The sequence below is a fragment of the Aulonocara stuartgranti genome, assembly GCF_965226115.1.
Source record: "Aulonocara stuartgranti genome assembly, chromosome: 11".
NCBI classification, from domain to species: Eukaryota; Metazoa; Chordata; class Actinopteri; order Cichliformes; family Cichlidae; genus Aulonocara; species Aulonocara stuartgranti.
Genome location: NC_138947.1, coordinates 40,294,280 through 40,306,115, shown reverse-complemented (window position 1 = coordinate 40,306,115; position 11,836 = coordinate 40,294,280). Strand labels below are relative to the sequence as shown.

The window sequence follows — 11,836 nt, the reverse complement described above, 5'->3', positions numbered from 1 at the left end:
TAAATCAACCATCAGTAAGACCTCTATTGATTTTCTTGACACAACCACCTTTAAGGGCACAAATTTCATGAATGATCACAAATTGGACATAAAGGTATTCTTTAAACCTACAGACACTCATGCCCTACTATTTAAAACAAGCTTTCATCCCAAACACACATTCGCAGGAATTGTCAAATCTCAGCTGTTAAGATTCCACAGAATCTGCACACAGAAATCTGATTTTGGAACTGCTGTCAAGACGTTATTCTCTGCTCTCTCCACTAGGGGGTACAATTGGTCTTTCCTAAGGGGATGCTTCAAATCATTTTTGCTGACAAAACCAATTGATGTCTCCCCCTTACTTCCAGTGGTCATCACATATGCCCCCTGCACCTGCAAATTAGTCAGGGCTCTTAAGAACAATTTCCAGAACCTGTCTCGGGATGTCCAGACACTCCATACTCACAGAGTGATTGCTGCCTTCAGGAGGCATAAAAATCTGGGTGATCTCCTCATTAGAGCCCAAATCACACCTCTCTCTGTGCCTAGACAGAGACATCAAGGACAATTTTTCCAACACCACAGATTGGTCCGCAGCCACTCCAATGGCCAGGTTTTTCTGTCTTTGTGCAAAGGGACCCCGAGGTCCAAAAACTGTATATATTTGATTACATGCAAGAGATGTGGGATCCAGTATGTGGGAGAAACTGGTAACACACTGCTCACCAGATTCACTCAACACAGGTACAACATCACACGGAAAAAGAACACTCACACTCACCTGGTCAAACACTTTCTATTGCATGGCTGGGATTCTGTCACAGCTACAGCCATTCAAATCAACTCAGGGTGGACAACACAACAGAGATGGAGAGCTGAGAGGATTTGGATAGCTAAACTAAATACAGTTTATCCAAATGGCCTCAACGAAAAGGGTTATAGGAGGTATTAATACAACAACGTGTATATAGTTAACATTTCATTACTTTCATGTGTGTACTTATGGACATTTTGTCACTGCTCTGGGGACCTCGCCTTTTTCAGGTCTCACAAGGGAGCATCCTGGCCTTGAAATTGGCCCTAACCCTAACCTCAGTGACCCCCAGAATAATTGACCCCCTGCCCTAAGCCTAACCATTTGCCAATCTGATTGGACACGAGTTTGAAACCCCACTGGTGGGGTCCTGGACGCCTGAGAAGGGAGCAGGTATGGTCTGTGCATTGGAGCACGGCCCCCTTCGGGGACCGTGCTCCCAACTTTGATTTCCCCTAACCGGCCTGTGCCGCCTGACCACCCTCTTGGGTTATTCTGGGACCCCTCACTGTGATGCCCTGTTACAAAAAAGGAAAATAAAACACATGTAAATGTATCAACTCAAACACCGGTGTAACATTCAGGGGTCATAAGGTCAACTATGTGTGATGGTATGGACTTTGTACATTACATATCTGTTCTTTTCTATGGTTATGACCAACCTCTATGATGTATGACAATGGACCATTACATCACTTTATACCAATCATACACTGTATATATCACCTGTGACTTTTCACTATATTGTATGGACTACTTGCATGTAAATATTTCATATTCTGGACTTTATTGTGTGAGAAAATCTCTCCACAATGTTTAACTGTACAACACTATTGTGGCTGAGTGCAATCTGCCCTCTGTGTTTTAAAGACTTAATGTAACCATGTTCCACACCCGTATTCATGGGTAAAAAAGTTTATTTTCCACTCTTACACCTGACAGTCTGTGTTCCCGATGTCCGTGAACGTAGCACCTGCGCGTGCGACCGTCCACGGCCTTATTGTCACGGCGTCTTTTTGAATTCTGCTGTGGAGACCACTGATTGGCTGCTGAAATGCGGCCACCTTGAATGTTATGGGTGGTGTGGTCCAACCCACTTGCAGACTTTCGTGGACGTTATGTGAGCAACACAAAGTCTGCTCCGGACAATTGTTGGACTTATTATTCTTCGATCACAAGCCAGCCTGAAGAAGGTTCATCCTGAACCGAAACGTCGCGACCTTGGCTTGTATTATATGGTTTTTGTATATATTTTTTGTATATATCTTTTACAGTTTGTTTTATTGAATTTGAGCAATAAAAATACGCTCATTTATCATAAAGTCGGTAGCACGAGTCATCCGTGGGCGCAGCATCGCCTAGCATTACCTACACGACCGGTGGAGAAGAGAGGTGGTAGCTAAAGCCATCAGTGGCGGTACAACCATGCCCACGTTCACAACGGATGACCAGTGGACCGTTGTTCGGCGGCGCAGAGACCGGAGAAGAGATCGCGGCTGGGCAGCTGAGGGGTACGCACGCAGGTCCCCCCGCCGCAGCAGTTATCCATCTCGTACAGGTCGGATGACCTACGCGGCCGCCGTGAGAGGAGAACACCGCAACGGTGAGCGACACTTCCCCCACGCACCACAGCGGAGATGGGAGGAAGAACGGCCCGCGACAGACCGCTATGCAGCCGAACGGTGGAGCCGCAGAGGAGAGCGCGGCTGGACAGCCGTGGAGGACACACGCAGACCGCCCAGACACAGCAGTTATCCATCTCGAGAGGCTCGGAGAACCTACGCGGCGGTCGTAAGGGGAGAACATCGCAGCGGTGAGCGACACTTCTTCCACGCACCACAACAGAGATGGGAGAGAGAACGGCCCGCGACGGACCGTTATGCAGCCGAACAGAGGGGTCGGGGAGGAGAGCGCGGCTGGACAGCCGTGGAGAACGCACGCAGACCGCCCCGACACACCAGTTACCCGTCTCGAGAGACTCGGAGGATTCATGCAGCGGCCGTGAGAGAGGAGCACCGCGGTGATGATCCAGATTTCTTCCACGCGCCACAGCGACGTCAGAGGGGACGACAGCAGACGACAGGTCGCTTTGCAACCGGACCAGGGAATCGGACCGGACGGGACCGACGCTTTGAACGGAGACCAGCTCAGGACAACCGGTATGTGAGAAACACTCGAATTGAACGAGCTGGTCCTCCTGTTCATAAAATACCGTCGGAGGATCCAGACTTTTCTGCGAAAGTCCGCGTCATTCACAGACTGATCAAAGCTGTACATCACTTAAAGAATGTGACTAATGACAATTATCCTCCTTCGCTAAATAAAATAACACACAATTTAAAGACTGTCATTAAGCCAGCAGTCCCCACGAAAAAAACACAGACCAGGATTGAGGAGAACGCAAAAAATTGGGCCAGCACGACCATGATGATTCTCCGGCAACATTACACTCAGAGTGTGGAGGAGGAGATCAAATGTCTCTCTGAGTTTTCCAAACAGGATTGGGAGGGCCCATTCCAAATAGCCGCCTCCTGGGCTAGGAGGAACCTGGGCCGCCGCCTCCTACCAGACTCTCTAGAACAGGCCAGAGCTGAGATCGTAGCCAAGTGGAGTGACCTGGGACCTACCACTGCGACAGAGGAGGAGGACACCACCACGACAACTACACGGGGGCCAAGTGGTTGTGTGATGAGACTGCAGCAGGACACCATTGAACTCCTTAGCGAGGTAACGCAGCCTAATGCTATTGTCACACAAACCGCCCCGATACAGACCGGCGCTGGTCGGATGGTGACTGTTTCTGCACAGGTGCACGCCCCGCCCGCACCATGCAGAACTTCCAAAACAACAACGGCAACGATGACGGACCACGTCGCGGGGGACTGGTCGCCCTTCGGTGAGACGGAGCAGCAGCCAGAGAGGGAACCAACACCTTCCCCTCCTCTGGAGCCTTTACAACTAACGGAGCCAAATCTGGAGACTCCGAAAGACCAGAGAGTGGGCAGGCTCCTCGCCTCGCTTCAAGAGACAACATGCCAGGAACGACCACTTTCCCCCTCCACCCAAACACCGCAACCTGATCAGGTGTCACACACTGAGGTGCTGGACCTCACACAGGGGGAGTCCACCCCTATTAAGGCAAGACGCATTGGCCCTGTGAAAGGGTTTAAACCACAAACAGCTTCTCACCAGGGCCCACCTCGCAGCGGTTTAGACAGACTCAGCTCCTGTGTGCAAACTCGGCTCCAGATTCAGCCAGCAGAAGGATCACCATCTCCTCCACCATCTCTTCCTTCTTCACCGACCGTACCGGGACAGCAGGTGAGGACCCCGACCAGACATCCCAACACATACAGGAAACTGACAGACTGGCATCTACACGTCGGGGACCCCTGGCTCATCGTCGGCGATTCTAATGTTAGCAAATTGCCTCCCTTTGCAACCGACAGCCTTCAGATTGACAGTTTCCCGGGGGCTAAATGGTGGCATGCAGAGTTCATCCTACAGAAGGCCACTATTGACACTACGGTGACACATCTGATCCTGTCTTTTGGCATTAACAACAGGTCCCAGAGAGACAAAAATGTGCCTGTTCTAGAACTAAAGAGAGTCCTTAAGACAGCCCGGGAGAAATTCCCTGAGGCAGACATTTATGTGCCTGAGGTTAACTTTTCCTCTGCTCTCCCTCAGATCGAACAGGACACTTTGCTGCACATGAACACCTTTATTACAGGTTTAAAAGAGCACATCCCAGCCCTCGCCCCAGACAGCTTCTCCACAGAAGATGATGATGTTCACTGGTCGCTTGAAACTGCAGAGGCAATGCTTCAGCACTGGGAGAAGTATGTAAATGGGGAATCCCCACAAGCCTGAGACGGGAGGGGTCAAGTGATTTACATGTTGTAAATGGTGTTATGAACTTGTCCAAAAAATTCCGTCCTTCCATTGCTCAGCGGACCCTACTGAATAGAGGCCTGACTTTTATCCCCACAAAAGGCTATAACAAAAATCTAAAATTACAGTGTAAATATGACATTCAGCAGTACCATAGGAGGATCAAATTGGCTGCCTTTTATGGAGATAAAAATGAGTCTCGATCTCAGCCCTTCACTCCAAAATCATACTGGTCACCACCCAACGCTCAGCTTCCATCCCAAATTCTTAATTTGATCAAAACAGATAATGAATATTTTCAAAACCACTTTAATATAGGACGACTTAAGTCCAATTTGACAGTAGAAGAGATAAAGGCCCTAACAGAATTGAAAGGAAACAAACAAATTATCATTAAACCAGCAGACAAAGGAAGCGCAGTCGTAATTTTGGATAGAGAACAGTATTTGGAGGAAGGCTACAGACAATTGAACGACAAAAAATATTATTTGAAACTAAAAAAACCCATTTACCACGAAACAGTACCACTAGTGGAAAAGATTATTAATAATTTGAACCAAAAGAAATTTATAAACCTAAAACAAAAGAACTATTTACTGGGCTCCGCTGAGCCAAGAGGAAGACTTTTTTACATGCTGCCTAAGATCCACAAGGATCCGGCGAAATGGAGTGTCCCCTTTCAGGTGCCCCCAGGACGACCAATCGTTTCAGACTGTGATAGTGAGACGTATTATACAGCTGAATACCTGGACTATTTCCTGACTCCTTTATCCACAAAACATGCAAGCTATATCAAAGATACATATGATTTTGTGGATAAAGTGAAGCAAATAGAAGTCCCCATTGATGCTTTTCTGTTTTCCATAGACATTGACAGCCTTTACACAAACATTGACATTGGTGAAGGCATTGACTCCATTAAGAGAGTCTTTCAAAGATACCCGGATAAGAAAAGGCCAGAAAAAGAATTACTACAACTTTTAGAAATAAACCTCACAAGGAACGATTTTGAATTCAATGGTGACTTCTATTTACAAATCAAGGGGACAGCTATGGGGAAAAAGTTTGCCCCAGCATATGCAAACATCTTCATGGCAGAGTGGGAAACTGCTGCACTAGATAAATGCATAAAGAAACCACTGCATTATTATCGCTTTCTGGATGACATATGGGGTGTCTGGCAACATTCTGAGCAGGATTTTGAGATGTTTCTTAGGACTTTAAATGACCACAATGCTTCTATTAAGCTTAAATCAACCATCAGTAAGACCTCTATTGATTTTCTTGACACAACCACCTTTAAGGGCACAAATTTCATGAATGATCACAAATTGGACATAAAGGTATTCTTTAAACCTACAGACACTCATGCCCTACTATTTAAAACAAGCTTTCATCCCAAACACACATTCGCAGGAATTGTCAAATCTCAGCTGTTAAGATTCCACAGAATCTGCACACAGAAATCTGATTTTGGAACTGCTGTCAAGACGTTATTCTCTGCTCTCTCCACTAGGGGGTACAATTGGTCTTTCCTAAGGGGATGCTTCAAATCATTTTTGCTGACAAAACCAATTGATGTCTCCCCCTTACTTCCAGTGGTCATCACATATGCCCCCTGCACCTGCAAATTAGTCAGGGCTCTTAAGAACAATTTCCAGAACCTGTCTCGGGATGTCCAGACACTCCATACTCACAGAGTGATTGCTGCCTTCAGGAGGCATAAAAATCTGGGTGATCTCCTCATTAGAGCCCAAATCACACCTCTCTCTGTGCCTAGACAGAGACATCAAGGACAATTTTTCCAACACCACAGATTGGTCCGCAGCCACTCCAATGGCCAGGTTTTTCTGTCTTTGTGCAAAGGGACCCCGAGGTCCAAAAACTGTATATATTTGATTACATGCAAGAGATGTGGGATCCAGTATGTGGGAGAAACTGGTAACACACTGCTCACCAGATTCACTCAACACAGGTACAACATCACACGGAAAAAGAACACTCACACTCACCTGGTCAAACACTTTCTATTGCATGGCTGGGATTCTGTCACAGCTACAGCCATTCAAATCAACTCAGGGTGGACAACACAACAGAGATGGAGAGCTGAGAGGATTTGGATAGCTAAACTAAATACAGTTTATCCAAATGGCCTCAACGAAAAGGGTTATAGGAGGTATTAATACAACAACGTGTATATAGTTAACATTTCATTACTTTCATGTGTGTACTTATGGACATTTTGTCACTGCTCTGGGGACCTCGCCTTTTTCAGGTCTCACAAGGGAGCATCCTGGCCTTGAAATTGGCCCTAACCCTAACCTCAGTGACCCCCAGAATAATTGACCCCCTGCCCTAAGCCTAACCATTTGCCAATCTGATTGGACACGAGTTTGAAACCCCACTGGTGGGGTCCTGGACGCCTGAGAAGGGAGCAGGTATGGTCTGTGCATTGGAGCACGGCCCCCTTCGGGGACCGTGCTCCCAACTTTGATTTCCCCTAACCGGCCTGTGCCGCCTGACCACCCTCTTGGGTTATTCTGGGACCCCTCACTGTGATGCCCTGTTACAAAAAAGGAAAATAAAACACATGTAAATGTATCAACTCAAACACCGGTGTAACATTCAGGGGTCATAAGGTCAACTATGTGTGATGGTATGGACTTTGTACATTACATATCTGTTCTTTTCTATGGTTATGACCAACCTCTATGATGTATGACAATGGACCATTACATCACTTTATACCAATCATACACTGTATATATCACCTGTGACTTTTCACTATATTGTATGGACTACTTGCATGTAAATATTTCATATTCTGGACTTTATTGTGTGAGAAAATCTCTCCACAATGTTTAACTGTACAACACTATTGTGGCTGAGTGCAATCTGCCCTCTGTGTTTTAAAGACTTAATGTAACCATGTTCCACACCCGTATTCATGGGTAAAAAAGTTTATTTTCCACTCTTACACCTGACAGTCTGTGTTCCCGATGTCCGTGAACGTAGCACCTGCGCGTGCGACCGTCCACGGCCTTATTGTCACGGCGTCTTTTTGAATTCTGCTGTGGAGACCACTGATTGGCTGCTGAAATGCGGCCACCTTGAATGTTATGGGTGGTGTGGTCCAACCCACTTGCAGACTTTCGTGGACGTTATGTGAGCAACACAAAGTCTGCTCCGGACAATTGTTGGACTTATTATTCTTCGATCACAAGCCAGCCTGAAGAAGGTTCATCCTGAACCGAAACGTCGCGACCTTGGCTTGTATTATATGGTTTTTGTATATATTTTTTGTATATATCTTTTACAGTTTGTTTTATTGAATTTGAGCAATAAAAATACGCTCATTTATCATAAAGTCGGTAGCACGAGTCATCCGTGGGCGCAGCATCGCCTAGCATTACCTACACGACCGGTGGAGAAGAGAGGTGGTAGCTAAAGCCATCAGTGGCGGTACAACCATGCCCACGTTCACAACGGATGACCAGTGGACCGTTGTTCGGCGGCGCAGAGACCGGAGAAGAGATCGCGGCTGGGCAGCTGAGGGGTACGCACGCAGGTCCCCCCGCCGCAGCAGTTATCCATCTCGTACAGGTCGGATGACCTACGCGGCCGCCGTGAGAGGAGAACACCGCAACGGTGAGCGACACTTCCCCCACGCACCACAGCGGAGATGGGAGGAAGAACGGCCCGCGACAGACCGCTATGCAGCCGAACGGTGGAGCCGCAGAGGAGAGCGCGGCTGGACAGCCGTGGAGGACACACGCAGACCGCCCAGACACAGCAGTTATCCATCTCGAGAGGCTCGGAGAACCTACGCGGCGGTCGTAAGGGGAGAACATCGCAGCGGTGAGCGACACTTCTTCCACGCACCACAACAGAGATGGGAGAGAGAACGGCCCGCGACGGACCGTTATGCAGCCGAACAGAGGGGTCGGGGAGGAGAGCGCGGCTGGACAGCCGTGGAGAACGCACGCAGACCGCCCCGACACACCAGTTACCCGTCTCGAGAGACTCGGAGGATTCATGCAGCGGCCGTGAGAGAGGAGCACCGCGGTGATGATCCAGATTTCTTCCACGCGCCACAGCGACGTCAGAGGGGACGACAGCAGACGACAGGTCGCTTTGCAACCGGACCAGGGAATCGGACCGGACGGGACCGACGCTTTGAACGGAGACCAGCTCAGGACAACCGGTATGTGAGAAACACTCGAATTGAACGAGCTGGTCCTCCTGTTCATAAAATACCGTCGGAGGATCCAGACTTTTCTGCGAAAGTCCGCGTCATTCACAGACTGATCAAAGCTGTACATCACTTAAAGAATGTGACTAATGACAATTATCCTCCTTCGCTAAATAAAATAACACACAATTTAAAGACTGTCATTAAGCCAGCAGTCCCCACGAAAAAAACACAGACCAGGATTGAGGAGAACGCAAAAAATTGGGCCAGCACGACCATGATGATTCTCCGGCAACATTACACTCAGAGTGTGGAGGAGGAGATCAAATGTCTCTCTGAGTTTTCCAAACAGGATTGGGAGGGCCCATTCCAAATAGCCGCCTCCTGGGCTAGGAGGAACCTGGGCCGCCGCCTCCTACCAGACTCTCTAGAACAGGCCAGAGCTGAGATCGTAGCCAAGTGGAGTGACCTGGGACCTACCACTGCGACAGAGGAGGAGGACACCACCACGACAACTACACGGGGGCCAAGTGGTTGTGTGATGAGACTGCAGCAGGACACCATTGAACTCCTTAGCGAGGTAACGCAGCCTAATGCTATTGTCACACAAACCGCCCCGATACAGACCGGCGCTGGTCGGATGGTGACTGTTTCTGCACAGGTGCACGCCCCGCCCGCACCATGCAGAACTTCCAAAACAACAACGGCAACGATGACGGACCACGTCGCGGGGGACTGGTCGCCCTTCGGTGAGACGGAGCAGCAGCCAGAGAGGGAACCAACACCTTCCCCTCCTCTGGAGCCTTTACAACTAACGGAGCCAAATCTGGAGACTCCGAAAGACCAGAGAGTGGGCAGGCTCCTCGCCTCGCTTCAAGAGACAACATGCCAGGAACGACCACTTTCCCCCTCCACCCAAACACCGCAACCTGATCAGGTGTCACACACTGAGGTGCTGGACCTCACACAGGGGGAGTCCACCCCTATTAAGGCAAGACGCATTGGCCCTGTGAAAGGGTTTAAACCACAAACAGCTTCTCACCAGGGCCCACCTCGCAGCGGTTTAGACAGACTCAGCTCCTGTGTGCAAACTCGGCTCCAGATTCAGCCAGCAGAAGGATCACCATCTCCTCCACCATCTCTTCCTTCTTCACCGACCGTACCGGGACAGCAGGTGAGGACCCCGACCAGACATCCCAACACATACAGGAAACTGACAGACTGGCATCTACACGTCGGGGACCCCTGGCTCATCGTCGGCGATTCTAATGTTAGCAAATTGCCTCCCTTTGCAACCGACAGCCTTCAGATTGACAGTTTCCCGGGGGCTAAATGGTGGCATGCAGAGTTCATCCTACAGAAGGCCACTATTGACACTACGGTGACACATCTGATCCTGTCTTTTGGCATTAACAACAGGTCCCAGAGAGACAAAAATGTGCCTGTTCTAGAACTAAAGAGAGTCCTTAAGACAGCCCGGGAGAAATTCCCTGAGGCAGACATTTATGTGCCTGAGGTTAACTTTTCCTCTGCTCTCCCTCAGATCGAACAGGACACTTTGCTGCACATGAACACCTTTATTACAGGTTTAAAAGAGCACATCCCAGCCCTCGCCCCAGACAGCTTCTCCACAGAAGATGATGATGTTCACTGGTCGCTTGAAACTGCAGAGGCAATGCTTCAGCACTGGGAGAAGTATGTAAATGGGGAATCCCCACAAGCCTGAGACGGGAGGGGTCAAGTGATTTACATGTTGTAAATGGTGTTATGAACTTGTCCAAAAAATTCCGTCCTTCCATTGCTCAGCGGACCCTACTGAATAGAGGCCTGACTTTTATCCCCACAAAAGGCTATAACAAAAATCTAAAATTACAGTGTAAATATGACATTCAGCAGTACCATAGGAGGATCAAATTGGCTGCCTTTTATGGAGATAAAAATGAGTCTCGATCTCAGCCCTTCACTCCAAAATCATACTGGTCACCACCCAACGCTCAGCTTCCATCCCAAATTCTTAATTTGATCAAAACAGATAATGAATATTTTCAAAACCACTTTAATATAGGACGACTTAAGTCCAATTTGACAGTAGAAGAGATAAAGGCCCTAACAGAATTGAAAGGAAACAAACAAATTATCATTAAACCAGCAGACAAAGGAAGCGCAGTCGTAATTTTGGATAGAGAACAGTATTTGGAGGAAGGCTACAGACAATTGAACGACAAAAAATATTATTTGAAACTAAAAAAACCCATTTACCACGAAACAGTACCACTAGTGGAAAAGATTATTAATAATTTGAACCAAAAGAAATTTATAAACCTAAAACAAAAGAACTATTTACTGGGCTCCGCTGAGCCAAGAGGAAGACTTTTTTACATGCTGCCTAAGATCCACAAGGATCCGGCGAAATGGAGTGTCCCCTTTCAGGTGCCCCCAGGACGACCAATCGTTTCAGACTGTGATAGTGAGACGTATTATACAGCTGAATACCTGGACTATTTCCTGACTCCTTTATCCACAAAACATGCAAGCTATATCAAAGATACATATGATTTTGTGGATAAAGTGAAGCAAATAGAAGTCCCCATTGATGCTTTTCTGTTTTCCATAGACATTGACAGCCTTTACACAAACATTGACATTGGTGAAGGCATTGACTCCATTAAGAGAGTCTTTCAAAGATACCCGGATAAGAAAAGGCCAGAAAAAGAATTACTACAACTTTTAGAAATAAACCTCACAAGGAACGATTTTGAATTCAATGGTGACTTCTATTTACAAATCAAGGGGACAGCTATGGGGAAAAAGTTTGCCCCAGCATATGCAAACATCTTCATGGCAGAGTGGGAAACTGCTGCACTAGATAAATGCATAAAGAAACCACTGCATTATTATCGCTTTCTGGATGACATATGGGGTGTCTGGCAACATTCTGAGCAGGATTTTGAGAT

The 11,836-nt window shown here is 47.7% G+C and overlaps 2 protein-coding genes across 2 annotated transcripts; both read left to right on the top strand.

Moving 5' to 3' along the window:
• Nucleotides 1-32: 32 nt before the first annotated feature.
• On the top strand, nt 33-5,872 carry LOC309717956 (uncharacterized protein). Its single transcript, XM_082552896.1, has 2 exons — nt 33-3,523; nt 3,605-5,872. Exons 1-2 carry the CDS (start codon nt 2,222-2,224, stop codon nt 4,667-4,669), a joined length of 2,367 nt encoding a protein of 788 aa, XP_082409022.1. The 5' UTR covers nt 33-2,221; the 3' UTR covers nt 4,670-5,872.
• A 99-nt stretch (nt 5,873-5,971) lies between these two features.
• On the top strand, nt 5,972-11,811 carry LOC309717955 (uncharacterized protein). The gene is made up of 2 exons (XM_082552895.1): nt 5,972-9,462; nt 9,544-11,811. Exons 1-2 carry the CDS (start codon nt 8,161-8,163, stop codon nt 10,606-10,608), a joined length of 2,367 nt encoding a protein of 788 aa, XP_082409021.1. The 5' UTR covers nt 5,972-8,160; the 3' UTR covers nt 10,609-11,811.
• Nucleotides 11,812-11,836: the final 25 nt, after the last annotated feature.